Here is a 22,514-nt window from a genome sequence, read left to right on the forward strand (position 1 = left end):
GTATTCCACACTGCATTATGTGCCTCTACTGCGACCTTGAAATTATCTGATGTTGAGAGTGCTCTTTTGCAGAAAGAGGTTAACCGTAATAATTTGGATGTCTCTCGTGTGTTGCATGCTATGACAGTTAGAGGCAGGAATGATGGATATGGAAAGCATGGCAGTGGTAGTGGCCATGGACAGGATTCTTAGAAATCTTGGTCCAAGTCTCGTGGGAAGTCACGTAGCAAATCCTATGGTAGGAATGCAGATGTTACTTGTCACCATTGTGGGAAAAAGGGCCATATTAGGCCACAATGCTATGAACTGCGCAATGAAAGGTACAAAGATAACGGGAAAGACAAAGTGTAGGATAAGTCTTTTGATCACAACATAGTGCCTGCAAAGTCCAGTGTTAAAATTGAAGAGATCAATGTTATGTAGCTTGAGGATGTTGATGATGATGATTATATCCTTGTAGCTTCTTTTAGTGCTTCACAGATGACAGAGATACACTCTATGTATGCATAGTGTTGGCTCTTGGACTCAGGTGCATCCTTTCATGTGACACCTTGTCGAGAGTGGTTTCATTCATACCATACTGTTTCGGGCTTTGTGCGCTTGGGTGTTGACAATTCTCTTGATATTGTGGGCATTGGTGATGTTAGGCTGCAGTTTCCTTCTGGCAGTAGTTTTGTTGTGCAGATGTGCGTCATGTACCTGCTTCGACACACAATCTCATGTCAGCTGGATAGCTTGATGACGCAGGATATCATGTATGTTTTGGAGACTCTGCAAGGAAGATCACTCGTGGCAGACTTGTGATTGCGAGAGGTGCCAAGGCTGGCAGCCTCTATCCCTTGATTGTATTAGCTTCTTCCCTTGATCATGTTTTGTCTGTGGGTTCTATCCCACATGTATCTCTTTGGCATGCTCATTTGGGCCATATATCTTTGAAGGGAATGAAAATGCTTTCTGGTTTGCAGTACTTACTGCCCCTTGATTATGCATGTTTTGATTCATGTGAGCATTGTTTTTATGGCAGGTAGACTAGGCCTATGCATAAGAAGTCTGGTAAGCCACGTGTGAGTGAGCCCTTGGCATTGGTACATTCGGATGTTTGTGGGCCCATGCCTTGTCAGTCTGTGGGTGGTGCAAAGTATTTTGTTACGTTCATAGATGATTTTTCATGGAAAGTTTGGGCTTATCCCATTAAGCTGAAATCCGATGTCTTGGCTGTGTTACAGAGGTGGCTTGCATTGGTTGAGAACCAGTCTGGGTATAGGCTAGAATGCCTAAGGATAGATAATGGGGGTGAGTATGTCTCACGTGCTTTTGAGCAGTTATGTGATGAGAAGGGTATTAAGCGTCAGTTGACCGCCCCCTACACCCCCCCAAGAATGGGTTGGTTGAGCGGATGAATAGAACCATTCAGGAGTGTGTACGTAGTATGCTTAGCCACGAGGCCTACCATAGATCTTTTGGGCTGAGGCAGTTAGTATAGTTGTGCATGTCATAAACAGATCACCTTCTAGTGCTTTGGATTTCTAGGTTGCAGAGGAGGTATGGGCTGGAAAACTTCCCTCTTATGCGCATCTCCGTGTCTTTGGATGTGATGCATTTTGCCATGTGCCCAGGGACAAGAGAACTAAGCTGGATCCTAAGAGTGTCAAATGCATTTTCCTTGGTTGTGGGGATGCAGGTGAGATGGGTTACCGTCTCTGGGATCCGCAGGCGCGGAAATTCATCTGCAGTCATGATGTAGTCTTCCATGAAGACAAGATGCATAGGCAGCCTGAGAGAGTTGGTGAGATCCACAGGGTCATATTTCAGGAGGAGCCGAGAGCTCCCGCACAACCAGTTGGACAGCCTACAGCTGCAGTAGATGCTCATGGTCACGTTGTCGGATAGGCAACTGGGTAGGCAGCAGAGCCTACCGTGAGACGATCTCCTAGAGACAGACGTCCACTTGATAGATTTCAGCCCTCGATGCATTATGTCTTGGTTATAGATGCAGGAGAGTCTTTCACCTATGATGAGGCTATGCACGGGGGTGATAGTTACTCCTGGGAGAGGGCTATGCAGTCTGAGATAGACTCCCTGCATAAGAATGACACTTGGGATTTGGTTTCCTTGCCTACAGGCAAGAAGGCTTTGCCATGCAAGTGGGTGTACAAGCTAAAAAGTACCCCTGGACACCCCAAGCCGGTATACAAGGCTAGATTGGTAGCAAAGGGTTTTAAGCAAGAGCATGGTGTGGACTTTGACGAGGTCTTTTCTCCTATGGTTGATGACCACCTTGCGCTTAGTCTTGGCTTTGGTTGCTCAGCTTGACTTGGATACATACCAGATGGATGTCAAGACGGCTTTCTTACATGGGGACTTGCATGATGAGATTTATATGGAGCAGCCTAAGGGCTTTGCAGAACCTGGCAGGTAGCACCTAGTGTGCAAATTGAAGAAAAGTCTTTATGGCTTGAAACAGGCATCTAGGGAGTGGTATCATAAGTTTGATGCCTTTATGCAGTCACAGGGCTACAATACTCGAAGTGCTACGGATCCGTGTCTTTACACGAAGAAAGCCCGTGATGGTTCTTTATTGATTTCGGTACTCTATGTGGATGATATGTTGATAGTAGGGAAAGCTCATGATGAGCTAGATGCTCTTAAGGCTCAGTTCAAGAAGAGCTTTGAGATGAAAGATCTGGGACATGCCGCTCATACACTTGGTATGCGCATTAGACACGACAGGCATCATGGACTCCTGTACTTGTCACAGAGGGAGTACATTCATAAAGTCCTTGAGCGCTTCCGCATATAGGATATAAAGCCTATTGTCTGTCCATTGCCTTCTTATGTGAAGGTATCACAGGCTGATTGTCCACAGACAGATGAGCAGAGGGCCGAGATGGCCAAGATTCCCTATGCATCCGCAGTGGGCAGTCTTATGTATGCCATGATAGCCACTCATCCAGATATTGCCTTTGCAGTTGGTGTTGTGGCACGCTATGTGGCTACACCTGGTAAGAAGCATTGGGATGCTGTGAAGAGTATCATAAGGTACCTGAAGGGCACTGCAGATATGTGCATATGCTATGGCAGCTAGGATATAGGAGTCGTGGGGTACATTGACTCTGATTATGTAGGACATGCAAATAGTAGGAAGTCCACTTCCGGCTATGTATTCACCTATGCTGGAGGTGCTGCTTCTTGGATGTCCAGGGTGCAAAAATGCACAGCCCTTTCTACTACAAAGGCCGAGTATATTGCAGCCAGTGAGGCTTGCAAGGAGGCCATTTGGTTGGGTCGTTTAGTTGTTGACCTTGGTATTGATACTATCCCTAAACTGCATTCAGATTCTATGAGTGCTATTCAGTTAGCCAAGAATCCGGTCTTCCATGAGAAGACGAAACACATTGAGGTGAGGTATCACTTCATACATGGGGTCGTTGAGGACAAGTTTGTTGATCTTGTCAAGATCTCGACTGACCAGGATCCTGCAGATCTGCTCACGAAAAGCCTCTCTACAAAGTGCTTTGTCTTCCTCAGGAGGTTGATGGACGTGGGATGAGATGACGTCTTTCCTCATCCTGTTGTACATGTGTACATCCTGTATTGTCTTTTTTTTTTCCACTCCTCACTAGGGCAGATTCGCCTTTAAGTGGGAGGTTGTTGGGGGTAAAGGTGCCTCCGCCTAGCCGCCTGTGTAATACTACATTCACAGTCACTGCCACTGCACACTGCAGGTGGTGGGCGCCCGTCACCGTCACTTTATTCTTTATTCTTTTAGTGTCAGTTTGAATAAAGGAAGGCCCGGTCACACATTGTGATTGTTGGAGTTTCCATTTCTTGTCTCTCTCTTTCTTGCTCTTGCTCTCCCGCCATAGCTCTCGAGTGCAAGCTTCGATTCTTCTCACCTTTCAAATAGTGCTTAGAAAGAAGGCAAGCTCTAACTTGTGTGTGCATGTATATGTGTGATCCCTAAGCTCCCAAACTACTTGATGGGGAGTAGGGTCACTTGGTGGGCCTTGCTGCCCACCTTGTGGCCCTACCCTTGAAAATGGGGTGGGACACACACACACACACACACACACACCATGTTTAACTTTTTCACATCCTCATGAGTCATGGGTACTATGATCTCTATTTACATTTTTAAAATCAATTTCACCCTAGACATTCGCTATGTAAGAACCCATATAGCACATGCATGATCAAGGTGTATTTTCAAATATTTTTATACTCATGATACCCCCTATACACGTGTGTGTGTGTGTGTGTGTGTGTGTGTGTGTGCGCGCGCGCGTGTGTGCACATGCACTTTTTGTAACTCCACTTGCAAACAAAATCATACTTTTACATATGCATGCTATTTTCCTAACCTCAAAGTGAACCCCTCAAGAATTTCATCGAGACAAACCTTTGAATCTTTGTGTACCTTATTAAGCCACTTATTTAGATACACGAATATTTATTAGAAATAAGAAACTTATAACTTGTTAATCATATCCATATATTCATGCATATTTGCAAACAATGATATACATCCATAAAGATATGTGGGCCATATGTACATGCACATATTTATGCATATATTACACATATGCATACATGCATAACAAGAACAGATGCAAACATACCATTACATTTATGGATGATATGCATATCACACATATTTATAATGATAATAGGAAACTATCATTATCAGAAAATTCTTGTATACACACATTCCCACACTTACGTGTGCACACATAAACACACATTCAACTCATGATGTGACTACTCCTTGCTCTCTTTACTATGACTACTAGGATTCATTCCCTTGCTCTCTTTACTAAGACTACTAGGATTCATTCCTTACTCTCTTTAATTGAACCAACTAATTTTACTATGACTACTCCTTTCCTCTAGTAGTTCATGTAGGGAAGCTCTTGTGTTTTTATCACCTTATTTGGTCATATGCCCAAAGGTCATTGTGTTTATTATAACAAAGATATTTTTCCTTAAGGCGAAATCCAAAACTAAGCATCAAAGGTGTAATGCCCTGCTTATTATAACAAAGATATTTTTCCTTAAGGAGAAATCCAAAACTAAGCATCAAAGTTGTAATGCCCTGTTTATTATAACAAAGATATTTTTCCTTAAGGCGAAATCCAAAACCAAGCACCAAACACACATATCACATGGCTAATCTCAAAGCTTCCAAAATATTCTGAAGGCAAATGCGTAAAAGCAACAAGGTGATTTACCACAAGGGCAAAGTGTAAAAGCAAACATTCTTGTATACACATTCCCACACTCACACACATGCACACATAAATGCACATTCAACTCATGGTGTGAATCTTTTTCTTCTTGGTACTTCTTGGATGGGCCATTTTTTGAAGGGCCTTATTTATGTATTGCCATTTTCCTTTTAAACGATTACTTAATATTGGCTCTAAAAGTCTTTATATTTACATATTTCATGTTAAAACTTTACTCCAAAATTGAAGGTATTGTGTGATGCTTAAAATGCCCACTATGTTTTCAACTAAGTTTAGGATTCATTCCCTTGCTCTCTTTGATTGAACTAACTAGTTTTACTATGCTACTCCTTTCCTCCAACACTTCATGTAGGGGAAGCCCTTGTGCTTTTATCACTTTATCTAGTCCTATGCCCAAAGGTCATTGCCTTTATTGCAACAAAGATATTTTTCCTCAAGAAGAAATCCAAAACCATGCACCAAACCCACATAGCACATAAAGGAAGATCCCAAAGCTTCCCAAACATTCTAAAGGCAAAGCATGAAAGCAAACGAGGCTATTTTATCACAAGGGCATGCCAAGATAATAGAGGAGGTTAGGTTTGAAGGTAAAGACCAATGATTAAACATGGAAGCAAATGGAAAAAGGAAACTTACATAGAAAATATGTAGCTAGAATAAAAGTCTACTAAAGCTATAAAATGGATAGGATTCTCACATTGCTAATACCTAGTACTAAGATGCCAAGAAATGAGGTGAGGTGGCCCCTACATGCAGTAGCACACAAGTCTACAATGTGGTGACAAAATAAATAGCTTTAAAGACTATTAAGTGAGCATTACCACTCCTCTGTTCCAAGACATCCCTCCCTCAAGACGATCTCATATGAAGCCCGCCCTCAAGAGTAATCTCAATGTGGATAATTGCATTTTCTATCATTTATACACTTGTACATGTGCTTTATATGCAATTGACCATAACACTGTACAAAAGCACAATGTACAATTAAACTAAATCTAAATGCAATACTCACAAAGTCCTATTGCAAAGGTGCTACTACGACTTTGTAAAGGAGAGGAAAATGTATAAATTTTGATATTGTTATGAAAACACGATTTACACACACACACACACACACACACACACGAGATATTAAAAATCATAAAGAGGATGACTACAAAAGGGCATTGTTACTATATAATAAGTGCTTGCAGTTAAGGAGTAGTCTAAGAAAAGATGGGAAACCCCAAGAAAGACACAATGGCCTAGCCTTAATTAGGCCAAAAAGGGTTTATAACTCATAAACCATATAATCTCTCATGAAAATCCAATATTTGAGATTTCCCTATGAAAAGATAAGTTTCTATGATCTAGAAGATCCTCTCGATTTATTCACCATAAGGACATGGTAAAATCAACCGACTTGTTTATTTTTGTTGCGTCAAATAGTGGTGTAGATACCCAGAGAATGGACATGACGACAAAAGTGCCATGCCATTTAAGGCTTTCAATAAACCATGTTCGATACTCAAACTATTCCACAAAGCAATCAAATATTCATGTTGCGTATACATCCTAAGATTTCTGGCTTGTTTAATTCCCCCATCTCTATAATGAATGCTTTCACATTCAACTTTAAACGATTCTCATTGCGAAATACCTTGCACTTGTGTTTGAAAACCTCATGAATTAATGCAATGGCCTAGCTTTTGGCAAAGCCAAAACTAACTGATTTTTTCCTGAAATGGCAATAATTGGAATCTCTTGCTCAGAAACAAAAAAGTTTGTACGACACGAAAACTCAATCTACAACAACCCTCTCAAATATATTCATGATACAGAACAAGCATAATTGCCATCCTTGCTATTGTTACTGGAGTGAGTTGGAGTTTATACTTATGGCCTCGGAAAATGTTGTAGATTCACAAAGAATATCGCAAACTGTGCCATTCCCTAGTACTCAAGCCATTCCAACTACCAGACAAACATTCCCATTACATATACATCCTCAGATACTATTTTGGTGTTATTTCTTGAGTTCCTATCAGACATCTATATGGATTTTATGCTTTAACATCCAGCCTATAAGATTTTTGAACCTATTCTCGTTTCCGAAAACTAGCATTTAAGGAAAAACTAGGAACCCCAAAGAATGAACATAATGGCCTAGCCTTTGGTAGGGCAAAAAAGTCAAAACAAACTAAATGATCTTGAAAAGCCAATACTTGAAAGACCAACTTGATAGAGAATATCATCTTAAATGTATGCATGATACAAGACTGGCATCGCCCTTCTTGTTGCTGTTACATACAAGAACCAGTTGCAGTTTTTTCCTTTTGGTTGCCTCGGTTAATGCTGTAGATTCACAAAGAATGGACTTGAAAGAACAGAAACTCCATGCCATCTGTGGCTTTCAACAGATCATTCTGGTACTGAAGCAATTCCAAATAGCAGACAAACATTCACATTGCACGTACATCCTCAGATTTCTATTTTGCTGCTACTCTTTCATCCCTGTTAACCCTCTCTGGGCTTCTTGGACTATGAACTCCACACACAAGTGGTGGGGGGTGGGGAACCCAACATGACACTCTGTTTTCGCAACTGCTGGAGAATACTTTTTAACAGCAGACCACAAGCTTGTGTGAGGTCTTGTATTATGATAATGCATACGTATCAGTGTTTACCCAGGTATATTATCATCAGTCATCCACTGCCGCAAGAAACTTGCACAATAAGTAGCTGTAGGGCTATTGCCAGCTAACTTAGACCCAACTGCTGAAGTGAACTGGTGCTAACAAGAAATATCCGCCTTGAGGTTTGCCACCTGAAAACAACAACACCCTTGTATGCTGTTCGAGGGACCCCATCCTGCAATGCATTCAAATACCAGACCAACTGAGATCTTTCCACAATCATAAACTTAAATCCAGATCTACTATCAATGGATATTAAGATCCAATCAGACTGACATACACTTAAAACCTTCCAATCTTCAAAAATATTAAAAATTGCCAGGTCAAGTGAGTAGGTCCAACAATCTCTCAGTAGATTCAAGATCCAATCAGGCCAACATACAATTTACCTTCCACTCTTCAAAAATACCAAACTGCCTAGCAAGCCTTTCAAAAGCTGCTTGATCCACATATTCAATCCTGACATCTCCATCAATGCTGTAGGCCTTTTGAGCAACATCAGGACCAGATATAGGAGCTGCACTAAGAAGAGCTTCACCAAAACTGCGGTCATAATTTTTCTGTTGGCAAGCAGAGAGCAGTTAGAATCCATTTAAATGAGCCCATGGAGTTCTCTTAGCTTGAATTTGATGAGACAAACCTCGAGCAAGTAGCTTAGATCCTTTGAACGCCAATTGACCTGTAAGTGTGTGTATAGAAAAAAATACACATGTTAATTGACTTCCTTTCTGTTGCGAAACAGGGATTGCACATGCATGATAATACAAAGAAAGCATTATGCTCATGCCCATAGTTGCACTAGTACCACGTCCATAAGGGTTCATACTATATTGGGTATTGATACTATAAGGTACCAACTTAATGGATACTTCTTCTCCAGTCTGGTCTGGACTTCGGGATGAGTTAATTACTTCTTATCATATGATTCTCTCATGAGATTATGTTTTTTGAGATTCAAACACCTCTAACTTTTTTAATTTAAAAAAGTAGGTTTTAAGTAGCTTTTAGGAGAATAATGTATTTAAATCATGCTCCGCCTTGAAAAACTTTTAAGGTACCATTTAGTACCATATTTTATTGTACCGTACAGTTGCATACTTTCTGTACCCGACAACCATGCAGAGTCATGCTTCAGCTCTCAACTGTGCTTTGAGCCTCCGCTCTCATCTCATGCACTTCACAGATTTCCCAACAGAGCTTGCTTTGATGTGGACAAGCAGACATTGTTCAGCTACTTTGAAGTGGACAAACAGAGAGGTTCCATGATATTGTACAGCCACACACTAAAATCAGCTTAAACAGTAACAAGAAGGCCATGGGTGCAGCTGTCGAATTGGTAAAAGCACATTCTACAAGATGCATGCAGCAAATACCGAGAATCTGTGTTTTAAGCAATGTAAAGGAACTTAATCAGGTCAATATACATGGCATATCTATGAACAACTTAGATACCATCAGCAACCAAGCAGATTGTTAATTACCTGAAGAGCCATCAGTGCAGAAGTTTTACAAGACTAAGTTTGCCCTAGAGTGAATGGGCATTTGTACAGAACTGGGGGAAAAGAACCTCCTAGTGAGGGAAAAAGTGTTACAATGTCGTATGTTTGCACACATCGCTGCCAAAATATAGTACCAAACCTCCCTTGGGGGCAATGTGCTGAACAAGAGCTAACACTTGTGTATAGGGGAGTACTATGCCAGGTGGACTATGATCAATCCACAAAGCCTAAAGCTTTCTGAAAGCTTTGAACTTTTCATGAGGCAAAGTCTTTGTGAAAAGATCTACAAGGTTGTCTTGACTAGCATATAGGCCAAGCTGATCTCTCTTGTAGAAAGTCTCCCCTAACATAATGATTATGGTGCTTAGTGCGAGCATAGAACGCTACATTCCGTCCAACTACCAATATGCTCTTCCTCTAATGAAAATTGTGGTGCAAATGGCTGTCCAACACCAAAACCAGCCAAAAGGCATTTGAGCCAAACACAAGTCAACCATAGCTACGTAAGTTGGCCTATACTCAACAACTTCATAACTAGAAGTGTTAAAAGTAGGCTCCTTGCTCAACTATGATATGCATGAATTGCCAAGCATGAAGCAAAAACCACTTGTGGATACATGAGTGTTGTAACAACCCACCCAATCTAAATCTGAAAAAGCATGTCAATTTGGCGTGAATGGTCTCCCCTTGGGATAAACAGCCCAAGGAGTCGAGTATCACTTATGTAGCAAAAGATATGCTTCACAGCATGCCAATGCTTGGTGCATGGGCTATGCATGAACCAACTCATCTATGAGACTATAACCTAATGCCAAGCCTTGTAATGCATATATGAATCAAGCATTCAACAGCTTGTTGATAGAAAGAGACATCAAAGCAGTCTCCAACATTATAAAAACTAAACTTCAAACCTCTCTACATAGGAGTAGCAATAGGCTTGCAATCCTCAAGACCAAATCTTTGCAACAATATCCCAACATACTTTGTTTGGCACAAACCAATGCCTATATCACACTGCTTAAACTAAATGCCCAAAAAATGATGCAATAGATCCAAAGCTAACATATCAAAAGCCTAAGTTGAAATCAGTTTTAAAATCAGTAATACGTGTCTCATTTTGACCAGTGAGTGGCATGCCATTGAAATAAATCAAAATTATAGAGGCACATCACCCTCATGTCTGACAAACAAGTGATGTCAGTTGGACTAATTAGAAAACCATGTACAATCAAGTACGCAAATATTTTCTCCTACTAAGCCAAAGGCACTTGTATAGTTTGTACAATGCCTTTTTCAATCTACACACTTTGTTTTCCTGCCCTTTTGAACAAAATACTTCTTATACAAATCACCATTCAAAAATCTAGTTCTAACATCCAATTGACATACATTCGAAACATTATGAGCTGCTAGTGCAAGAATGCTACAAGTTGTCCAACTAATGTACATTCCAACCACTATGAGCTACTAGTACACAAATCTTATGAACTATTGTCATAGATCAAGTTGAAGCAAAGGTCTCTCATCAAAGTCAGGACTCTTCTAGCTTATATTTTAACTTGTGCACCCACTTGGTACTAATGGCCTTTCTACCAAGAGAACTCACACAAAAAAAATGTGTCATTTGTGGTAGTAATGTTAGATTCCATAGCAACTATCCAATTTTCTAAATTTTGTACCTCTTCAAAAAAAGTAGGCTCATCCTCATCACACACTAGAACCAACTAGTACATAACAATCCGATGTATAAGATGCACTATGAGAGCTAGAACGAGCACAACTAAACAAACATGTATCCAACTTACTATCATGTAACATATGCAAAGTTATTTTCGCATAGTCCTCGACTTATCACTTTGTGCTCTCTCATTAACAAGTGCATCATCCACATCTGCATTGGTAACGGTTTGATCAGTGGATACATTCAAAACTTGCATAGCCTGAAAATTTGCCTCATTTGTTGCTAGATTTGACTATCCACCACTAAAAAGAGGCAACAGAGTGTCATATATGTCTTGTGAGCATAAATGTCTCCTTACTACATGAAAGTAAAGGTTGTATGACATCTTTCACAAAGAGGACAATACAACTAACCAAAGTATGCTCAATTTATGAATGATATAACCTATGACGTTTGCTCTCAGATTTATAACTAGTAAAGATACATTTCACAACCTTGCCATCCAATTTTTTGCAATGTTGTACAAGTACTAACACATAAGCCAAACAACCAAAAATATGCAAGTGAGCAAAAAAGGTCTCTTTGCCATGCCAAACCTCATATGAAATGATGGATTGCAACGCTTAGGTTGGACACTTGTTTGGTACATAAGTGGCACACATAATAGCCTCAAGCTAGAAACCATGAACCAAAGATTGACTTTTGATCATACATCATGTTAGATCTATTGTGTCTCTCACCTATACCATTTTGTTGAGGTATATACAATACTGTAGATAAGTGTTTTAGCCCATGTTCAACTAGACGTGTAGTAATCTCTTTACCAAGTGGGCTATCAATTCGTTATCAAGTATCATAGCCTATAGTAGGGCAAGGGCCTCAAGTCACCATGCGTATCCTTGTGGTGCCACATTTTGTACCAAGATCTATTCTTGCCTTCACACCTTAACTTACATATGTGACAGCTCAAAGTTCTCATTAGACCCCTATATCTGCCAAAAATGCATTCACTAATAAGACTTGTTGAAACATGTCTACTACACTACTTGATCTAATTGGATACAATATATTTTAGAATTCCAAAACTTGTGGAAACTTGTTCAACGGCTAGTACACTAACCAGGACCTTGTTGGTGCTCTGTTGGGAATAAAGGGCTATCGTGCCTTTTATATGTGCACGGGTGTGAACACACCCTTAGCACATTTGTACTTTCATATGTATCTATGTAAAACCTAAAGAGGTACACACACAAATTGTACCCAAGAACATCGTGCATCTCTCTCTCACTCTCTCTTACTCTCTACTCTTGCTCACGTTTTGCTCTCACCTTGACATTTTCATCGCCGGACATTGCATCGCCACTGCGCATGGCTCACTTCAAACTAGTATCAGAGCGTCAGGTTTCGCACGCTTCTCGAGTTCTGACGGGATTAGTTGACGTGCTGACGAACAGCAACGTTCGAGCCCTTGACGAACAACAGCAGACAGTTCAACCCCCAAGATCTAGTGTGTCGGACAACTGACACGGCAACCAGCCACAATGGTCACGTGTAGGGAGCGACCAGGCATGTTGGTCGGGTGCAGTCGATTGCTGCACGAACGACGACTGGTAGGCGGTGGGCAGGCGACAACAGGCAAGCATAACTGGCGGACGGCGTGAGACACGTGCGGACAGTCAGACAGGCGTCGCATGAGACTGCAGCACATGCGACGCCTAACGGGTCAACGGACCCACATCAGGTCATGCAAAGCCATCACTTACTCTTGACGGGCGTTCGTGCGAGTAAGCACGTTCCAAATTTTGGGCAACAGATTTGTGCCAAAAATTTGGGGATTTGTCTAGATTTGATGCGAGCAAGACATAACAGTGATATTTGCCTCAAAAATTGCAGGAATTTGTGACATTTTGCCTCCGACATTTGGGGCTCTTCATGTACATGCAAGAATTGGGCTGAAATTTACCCAATTTCTTGACATTGATGCATATTGGACCCCGTGGAATTCGGGGCAATTGTTGTTTGGGCCAAATTTGTGCGCCATTTGATCATTTTATGTACATGCGGGTTTAATTCCATGCAATTTGGACACCTAGCACTTGGAAAATTTTGGGGTTTTTGCTGAAATTGCTCTATTTTGGCAAAATTGGCCTATTCTATGCATGTTAGAGACAATGCAGATGTATGGTTGATGATTTGAGCACAAAATTTTGGGGCTTTTGACCGTGCGTGTCAAATTTTGTGCCAGTGGGTGCATGCACAACAGAAATTGCAGCTAAAATTTGGAACTTCTCATGTAATGTAATGTATTTGTGAACAGATGTAATTAGTTGTGGAGTGCTGTAGCACAAGGTTTAGTGCTTTTGAAAATTTATTTGCAGATCTGAAATTTTTGCTTTTATGTGGTTATTTATTGCTGGTTGGTACTTGTTTGTACCTTGGTCACTTGTGTGACAGTTTGGGCCTGCATTTGCTGAAATTTTTAGTCACATTTGGGCTGAAAATCATGGTTGGCAGCAGTGACAATAGTCATCCCATGCACATTAAGAAGCTTGAAGAAGCATATAACTTTGCAGTCTGGCAAAAACAGTGCTATAGCAAGGCCAATTAAGACCAAAGGGGCAAAGCCCGTAGACATGGAGCAGGAAGACTGGGATGAGTTAAATGAGCTTGAACGCTCAACCATTGAACTATCGATTTCTGATGCCTTTTGCTGTTTAACATTGAAGGTTTGGATTCTGCCTATGCTGTTGGACTCAACTGGAAGAACTGTATGCCTAGAAGAGTGCTGCAAGCAAAGTTTACTGGCTGAAAAAGCTTATGGATTTACATATGAAAGAGGGTACAACAATGTCTACTCACTTGAGTGAGTTTAACTCCATTTTCAGCCAGTTGGTTGCCTTGAAGTTCATGATTGATGAAGAATTTAAGGCCACGTTCTTGCTTTGTACTCCGCCAGAGAGTTGGGATACATTCAGGACTGCTATGAGTAATTCTAATGCGATGCTTTTGTATGCTGATATAGAGAGTACTCTACTCATGGAAGAAATGAATCTGCGAAACAATGCATCCAGTAAGTCTTCCAATGCTTTGCATAATAGGGGTGGATCACAGTAGAAAGGCAAATCTGATAGCAAGGGACGCAGTAAATCACGTGGTAAGGATATTGAATGCCATCATTGTGGCAAGAAGGGTCACTTTAAACGTGACTGCTGCAAGTGGAAGAAAGAGAAAGGAAAGGGCAAGAAGACACATGGGGTTGACATGTCATTGTCCATTGGGGACAACTATGCATGTGACATTGTAGATATTGGCAGTGTGCAATTGCAATTTCAGTATGGTTTTGTCTTTACACTTCAGTATGTACGACATGTACCTCAGCTCAAGAAGAGCTTGATTAGCACAAGGCAGCTAGATGACGATGGATTTTATACCACATTTGGTGATGGGAAATGGAAGATCTGTAAGGGATCTAGAGTGATTGTCAAAGGTTGTAAAAGTGATACCTTGTATCCTCTCCATGTATCTAGTGTGCATGACCATGTTGTTGCTGTGACCAAGCAGCCAAGTGTTTCTTTGTGGCATGGCGGGTTGGGACATATGAGTCAAACTGGAATAAAAGTACTTTCTTGTTTGGGTTACTTGTTGTGTCTTCGTTATGCTGATTTTGAGCATTGTGATCATTGTGTTTACGGTAAACATGCACAAACGTCTCATAAGAAGTCTCTTTCGTTGAAATCTTCTCCTCTAGAGTTAGTACATTCCGATGTATGTTAGATGCCAAGGTTATCTTTAGGGGGAAAGAAATACTTTGTCACCTTTGTCGATGATGCTACACAGAAGGTATGGGTTTACCCTATTTGTAGCAAGGACGAAGTGCTTGACAAGTTTAAAAAATTCTTGGCATTGCTTGAAAATCAGACTGATAAGACACTTAAGTGTCTTCGCTTTGACAATGGTGGGGAATATGTGTCCAAGGCCTTTCAGGCATTTTGTGACAGCAAAGGGATAAAGACCGAGCTCACTGCCCCTCAAAATCCACCCCAGAATGGAGTTGCAAAGCGTATGAATCGGATCATGCAGGATAAAATCTGTACTATGCTTCTCATGCTGCATTACCCCATGGATTTTGGGTAGAGGCTGTTATGACAGCTGTTCACTTGATTAATCAGTCACCGAATAGGTCTTTAGGGGACACGGGGAGGGAGGGGGGGCGGGGGTGGGGGAATCCCTCAAGAAGCGTGGTTGGGCAAGCCACCTTCATATGCTCAATTGAAAGTATTTGGCTGCAAGGCTTTTGTGCACATTCGTAAAGAAAAATACAACAAACTTAAGCCTTAGTCTTGTAAATGCATTTTCCTAGGATATGGTAACGAGGGTGAAATGAGTTATAGATTATGGGATCCCGAGAAAATGAAAATAGTACGCAGCAATGATGTTATCTTCCGGGAAAAGCGCATGCATAAACAACCCGAAAAGACTGAGGAGGTCCGTAGGGTTATATTCTGGGAAGAAATACCTTTTGGACAACAAAATGTTCCCGTTGTACAGCAGCAAATACCTGCTGTAAATGAACCTGTAAATGCAAAAAATAATGCTGGAAATGATCAGCCAGTCATTGTTCATAATGATGAGCCACTGGATGTCCAGGAGCAGCCAGGACAACAAGCTGTTAATACTGATTTGCATGTTGAAATGCCAAGACAACAAGCTGAACGTGGAAATTTGCAGACTCAATAGCCAACAAACAATGATCATTGGGTTAGGAGATCGTCTAGGGCTACTAGACAACTTGATAGATTCGTTCCTAGTGCAAACAATGTGGCTAATTACGTAATATTGATAGATTGTGGTGAACCGTCTTGCTTCAAGGAAGCAATGGACAAACAAGACAGCAAGAAATGGTATAAAGCCATGTTGTCAGAGATGGAATCTCTAAAGAAAAATGGCACTTGGGATTTAGTGCAGTTGCCTAAAGGACATGGTTGCGAAGGGGTACAAGCAAGAACATGGAGTTGACTTTGATGAGATCTTCTCTCTTGTAGTCAAGATTACTACATTGAGAACCATTTTGGGCTTGGTTGTAGTTGAAGATATGAAGCTCATACAGATGGATGCAAAGATTCCATTCTTACATGGTGATCTGCATGAAGACATATACATGTAGCAGCCTGAAGGGTCTGTGGCAAAAGGAAAAGAGAAGATGGTATGTAAACTCAAAAGGAGTTTGTATGGGCTGAAACAAGTACCAAGAGAATGGTATCATAAGTTTGATACATTTATGCAGTCTCAAGGTTTTCATAGAAGTCAAGTGGATCACTACTTGTACACCAAGAAGGCAGCAGATGGCAGCCTGATTATCTTGGTTTTGTATGTTGATGACATGCTGATTACTGGCAAGGTACTCATGCCTTGGACTCATTGAAGCAAAGTCTTCATGGCAGCTTTGACATGAAGGATCTTGGTAATGCAAATCACATTCTTGGCATGTGAATACTTAGAGATAGGTCAAAATGATTACTCTATCTATCTCAACAAGAGTATATCTCCAAGATTTTGCAACGTTTCAATATGGAGGGGGAGAAAACAATTGGGGTTCCATTGCCTCCATATATGAAACTCAATGCAGAGGACAGCCCTATATCTGATGATGAGAAGACTGAAATGGCCAAGATACCATATGCTTCAGCTGTTGACAGTTTGATGTATGCTATGGTTGCTACACCACCTAACATTTCCTTTGCAGTGGGACTGGTTAGCAGATACATGGCAAACCCTGGTAAAAAGCATTAGGAAGCAGTGAAAGGTATTATGAGATACCTCAAAGGCACGAAGGATTTGTGCATCTGCTTTGGAAAGTAGAAGGCATCTATCGTTGGTTTTACTCATGCGGACTATGCTGGTTATGAGGACTGCAAAAAGTCCACTTCTGGGTATATGTTTATCTTCACAGGAGGAGCAGTCTCTTGGATCTCCAAGCTACAAAAGTGTGTTGCATTGTCTACTACAGAGGCAGAGTATGTGGTTGCCACTGAGGCATGCAAGGAGGCTTTCATGCAAAGGCGAAGCATATACAAGTGAAGTATTGCTTCATTAGAGATATACTTGACAGCAAGAGCATTGAGCTTGTCAAAGTGCATACATATAATAATCCTGCAGATCTTCCCACGAAGGGTCTTCTAGCAGAGCGGTTTGCTCATTGTCGACAGATGATAGGAGTTGGATAGGTATATGTATTTCAGCTTTGTACATACCTAGACTTTGCTGATTCTTTTCTCCTCTTTAGGAACATTGCCTTTAGGTGGGAGGTTGTTGGGAATAAAGGGCCATTGTGCCTTTATATGTGCACAGGTGTGAACACACCTTAGCACATTTGTACTTTCATATGTATCTATCTAAAACCTAAAGAGGTACATACACAAATTGTACCCAAGAACATCGTGCATCTCTCTCTTTGACTCTCACTCTCTACTCTTGCTCACGTTTTGCTCTCTACCTGACATTTTCATCGCCGGACATTGCATTGCCATTGCGCATCGCTCACTTCATGTTCATCTGAGGCTATTTGCTCTTGAAAAAGCCATAATTCTTCAGCCATAGTTGAGTTGATGCAAGGTCTACCCCCTAAATTTCACTCTCAATTACAACACTTTGACCAACACCTAATTAGTGGAAACACTTGACCAACTGGTATGCAGCACGAGATAGGTCCCATCATATCAACCTTGAATATTGAGCTCCAAGAGTTCAGAATCTTAAACTGGGTGAACCTAAAAGTCAAGCTAGCTATCTATCTGCATTGGTTATGGTTTCGGTAAAAGCATTGTACCATATTTCTTTCTTAAAAAAAAAAAAGATGTTTCTAGCTACTTGCCAAGTTTGCAACGATCAAACTTTCTAAGTCCAATGATGACCACATCACCATTTACCTTTAACAGAAGTTGCCCCCCAAATATTTCAATTTTAAGTTGCCCCTCAAATATTTCAATTTTATACAATAAGTGATCTCACACTCTACCATGCCTACTTTCTCCAAGTTTGAGTGCCACAATAGCTTGACTACTAGTGGCTACTCACCGAGTTTGCCACTACCGGACTTCTTAAGTGCAATGATGACCACATCACATTTTACCTTTAACAAGTTGCCCCCCAAATATTTCAATTTTATGCAACAAGTGATCTCATAGTCTACTATGCCTACTTTCTCCAAGTTTGAGTGCCAACTATTGTGTCATGCATGGTTGTTGGACCAAGTCTATAAGAGACTCCCCCTTTCATCTACATAGGAGGCCCTCATTTCCACTTCTTAGAAACAGAAGCAAAGGAAAGGCAAGAACAAAAACAAAGATCAACATCAAGACCGACAAACAGATGAGTCACAAGGGAACACTTGATCACAACTAAAAACGAGATGATAGAATATACCAAAGAAAAACAAGTATTCCCACTACCATTTCAATGATGAGTGGCACTCAAAAGCCAAAGGTACAGAACCCAAAAAGTCCCCCCGCACAAACCCCAGCCCCACCTATAGCAAGTAGCCAACCAAATAAACTTGGATAATGGATACCTCGAGGTCACACTGCTATTGTTCAATCATCACAACTTGCTCCTTTATTGACTCCTAAGGGGATGTCAACTAGTCTAGTGGTCCTCAAGCTGACCTCATCTCTTGAGAGACATCAAAGATTGAGAGTTTGTTCTATATCCATTAGTTGCCTTCAAATAAGGCTACCATAGAGGCTTACTTGACACGTTCTTGTGGCCATCATGCCGTTTGGATAGTGAATAGTGGAGCAACACATCATATAACTGTTGGTAGAGGACTTAATTCATCTCTCATGGTCTAGCAACAAAGAATGTTGCAAACATGCTATCCTCAGTCTAATCCTCCAAGAGTGACATGGAGTTGCAAACTTGGTCCCATATTGTTGGATGCTACAAACAAAGTATAAAACGCACAGATCTTAGCTCCAAATTGATTTAATCTGCTCTATGAAGCCTCAACCCCTTTATGGATCAATCCCAATCCTTTACTCTAACATTTGCATACCCAATTCATTGTCAAACTAAGCAAATTTAGACCAGTACTCTTGTGGCAGCAAACAAACATTCAATCCATGCCTAAAAACAAAGGGCAATTGCTTTGATCCCTACTGTATACATGCCATTAGGTTCCACCTTGCATTTTCCTAAGTTTTCATGCATTTCCCACAACAAAAGAGCTACAATTTCACTTTGTATGCTCCAAATTAATACAAATGATTGTATTTCAGAGACTTCACATGATACAACTCATCCATAGTTGCTCAATGATGTCACATTCGACATTGATCTCTAGCCCACCTTAAAATGCAATATTGAACCCTAAAAATGGCAACCAACACTTGAGCCCAATTATACATAACATTTTCTATCACAATTATCTTGCATAGTCCCATGCAATTTGACACTTTTCCTCTCACAAATGGAAGGATTTCTCAGGATAAACTGTGAGAAAAGCAATTTGTTGGCAATAAAGTTGTCCAAAAAATGCAGAAGGCTTGAGATCTAAAAGGAGAAAAGGATCTCAGCTCATGTTCCACAGCTAAAACCTGCAATTTCTTCAACAAAGAAGAAAAGAATGACTCTCTCCAAACTTGAACCTCTCAAATGAGAGAGAAGGAGACTACAAATAGCCAAGATTAACTTTGTCAATGAGTAACTAGTTGATCCTTAATGAAATTTCGTTTTTTATTGAGAACTAATTAATGCTCAGGTCTTTAATCATAGCTCAACTCCTCATTGGACCAAACTTAAGCTCGAGGCCTGCTTTATAACTTAAATGAGTTGCTTAACACGCAAAACTTTCAATGTAATAATTTCTAAGATGCAAACTTTCAATTCAATGAAAGTTTCACATTGCACCTTGTTTCGTTTGCCTTATCCTTGTATGGAATAGCCCGTACAATTATCCATTGCGTGCCCAAAGGTCGAATCCTTCATTGCTAGTGCAACAATCACCTTACCAAGAGCTAGGGGTACCAAAATTAGAATCCATCTTAATTAAATCATTAAGTCTATTTCTCATTCTAGTAACAATCTACCCATAAAGCTGAGAGATCCATTCGATCAACTTGCATTGACCCTAGTGGCCAATCATCCACTGTTGCCATAAATGGAGCGCAATACTACTTTCTACTATGGATGTTTTTCTAAGATATATGTGGGTTTACATTTTCAAAGCCAAATCTGAAGCCTTCACATACCTCTCTCCATGGATTAGTGCAAAGTGAGTTGTCATTAGATATGAAAAAACTTAAAACAATTCATATCTAAAGGATATTATGAAACGATGTAAACTATGATAAGAAAATAAGTTTTTTAAAAAATAAAGCTATAAAGAAAAGTAATCAATGATAGTAATCGATGATGGTGATGGGTAGGTCATTTCATTTCCAGGTACCCAACAAAGTCATGGGCTTGGAATGGGTCACACACCCATATAGCAAAGATCAAGACTTAAATCTTGCCTTATCAGTGGCATTGTATAGAAATGTGTTTCCCACATGTACGAAATATGAAAAATGTTTTGTCTTACAAAATACATTTTTTCCTATAATTTCTTTTTAGAAACATATTTTTGGACGTTTACTTAAAGACGTTTATGTTATAGAATATATGTATAGGGTTGTAGACTTTTTAAACTTTTAATTGTTACCCTTGTTGGGTTCGACTCACACACTCACAGAGGAGTGTTGATGATCTTCAACAAGACACTAGGGCACTTTTTATTTCTTTTATTTTATGTGCCTATATTACACAGTTTTAGGCACTTATTGTGTTTTACACTCTTGGAGTGTGAACACCCTCTTACAACCCTAAGGTTTAACGGTTGTACTTTGTACTTGCACCTTACACTTTAGATTATTGTATTGGGTGTCGTGCTCTGACACTCTACATTGTCAACTCTACTCTCACCTAAGCTTTGATCTGTCCTTCCTCTTACATTTGGTATCAGTGCTCAGCTTCAGCTCAGCTGACCTCTCAACCATTGTTAGCAGCACCTCAGTCTTCATCAGTAGCTCCAGAGCCACCAACTCACAGCTCCAGGTTTTTCCAACTAGCCCACGGGACTACATAGCATCACGCCAGCTGCCAGCAGTACCACCAGGCAGGCCTACTGCCTACGCCACCTGCACCTCTACTTCCTGTGCTGCCCCGGGCGCCGCCCAGTCTCCAACAACGTTGCCTCGCCTCAGCTCCCTGCATGCCTGCACCTCACTATAAATACCCTCCTGACCCTAGGCCCAGGTCCGCCGACTGCACCACTATCTGCCTGCTCCAATCCTCCTCCCCGTGCCAAATGCCGCGTGTCTAGTCCTTTGCGCCATCATCTCACCCACCAAGTCAGCCACTAGCTGCGCGACAGTCTGGCTCAACTTCGAAAATTATGGTAAAAGTAAAATTTTATCGTTTTTTATTCAAATTTTATCTTGGGGAAGGTGCTTTTGCCCGAGCAGGCAATCTTAGTTCCAACACATGTCTCGAACACAATTACTGCAGAGATTTTGTGCATTTTGTGCCAGATATTTGGGGCTTTTGCAGTCAGCTCAATGATTGATAAATGTACATCTGTGTCAGTTTGCAATAGACTGATTTCGTGTATTTTGGGACAATAAAATTTGGGGGTTTTGTATTTTCAGTGTTGCTGAGCACTTATTGCACCTTGGACAGTGCGCATTTCGGATAGTTGTGACAGAGTGTGATTAAATTTGCTAATTACAGCAAGTACTTGCTGTAATTTCTGGAAATTCTAAGATTTCCAGGTTGCTCTAGCTTGAGATATTGCGCTTTTGCTCTCTAATCAGTGACATTTATCATGGCAAATCAGAGAGGTGATGTATTTACATATGTATCTAAGGAGGGTAGGTTGGATGGCAAATCAAGGAGGTGATGTATTTACATAGGTATCCAAGGAGGATAGGTTGGATGGCAACCACTATTCCCTCTAGTCCGTCATGATGAAGAATGTGCTAATTGCAAAGAATCTTTGGGATTATGTTAACGGTGAAGAAGATAGGACCGAAGTTGTGGCTCTTGCTACTCCTCCAGGAGAACATGGACAATGGGCAACTTAGCCTATTCCGCCTGCTCCAGCTCAGCCACTTCCCCAGAGATCAATAGCACAATAGGCATGGGATACACGGGATGCACAGGCTTTGTCGATGATTACATTGGCAGTTCAGCGGTCTATCATTCTTCACATTTGGTCTGCAGCTTCTTCACGAGAAGCCTAGCTAACCTTAGAGCAGATGATTGCTAGAAAGAATGAGACATGCATCTCTTTCTTGAAGAAAAGCTTTGAGACTCTGAAGATGGATGAGGGTGATTCTATGCAAGATCATCTAAATAAAATTCAGGAGTTGCGTGAGTA

At 40.8% G+C, this 22,514-nt stretch overlaps 1 protein-coding gene across 1 annotated transcript in view; it reads right to left on the reverse strand.

The window, feature by feature from the left end:
* Positions 1-7,425: 7,425 nt before the first annotated feature.
* Positions 7,426-22,514, reverse strand: part of CGL1 (alpha-1,3-mannosyl-glycoprotein beta-1,2-N-acetylglucosaminyltransferase) — a 162,524-nt gene continuing 147,435 nt past the window's right edge. The window contains exons 16-18 of the mRNA XM_087697038.1: positions 8,562-8,600; positions 8,311-8,481; positions 7,426-8,096 (exon numbers count right to left, since the gene is read on the reverse strand). Coding sequence (XP_087553164.1) covers positions 7,986-8,096; positions 8,311-8,481; positions 8,562-8,600 — 321 coding nt within the window. The 3' untranslated portion in view covers positions 7,426-7,985. The remainder of the gene's footprint in view (positions 8,097-8,310; positions 8,482-8,561; positions 8,601-22,514) is intronic.

This window comes from Lygodium microphyllum, chromosome 17, assembly GCF_053477565.2.
Source record: "Lygodium microphyllum isolate KBCC chromosome 17, Lygodium_microphyllum_v1.1.10, whole genome shotgun sequence".
Taxonomy (NCBI): Eukaryota; Viridiplantae; Streptophyta; class Polypodiopsida; order Schizaeales; family Lygodiaceae; genus Lygodium; species Lygodium microphyllum.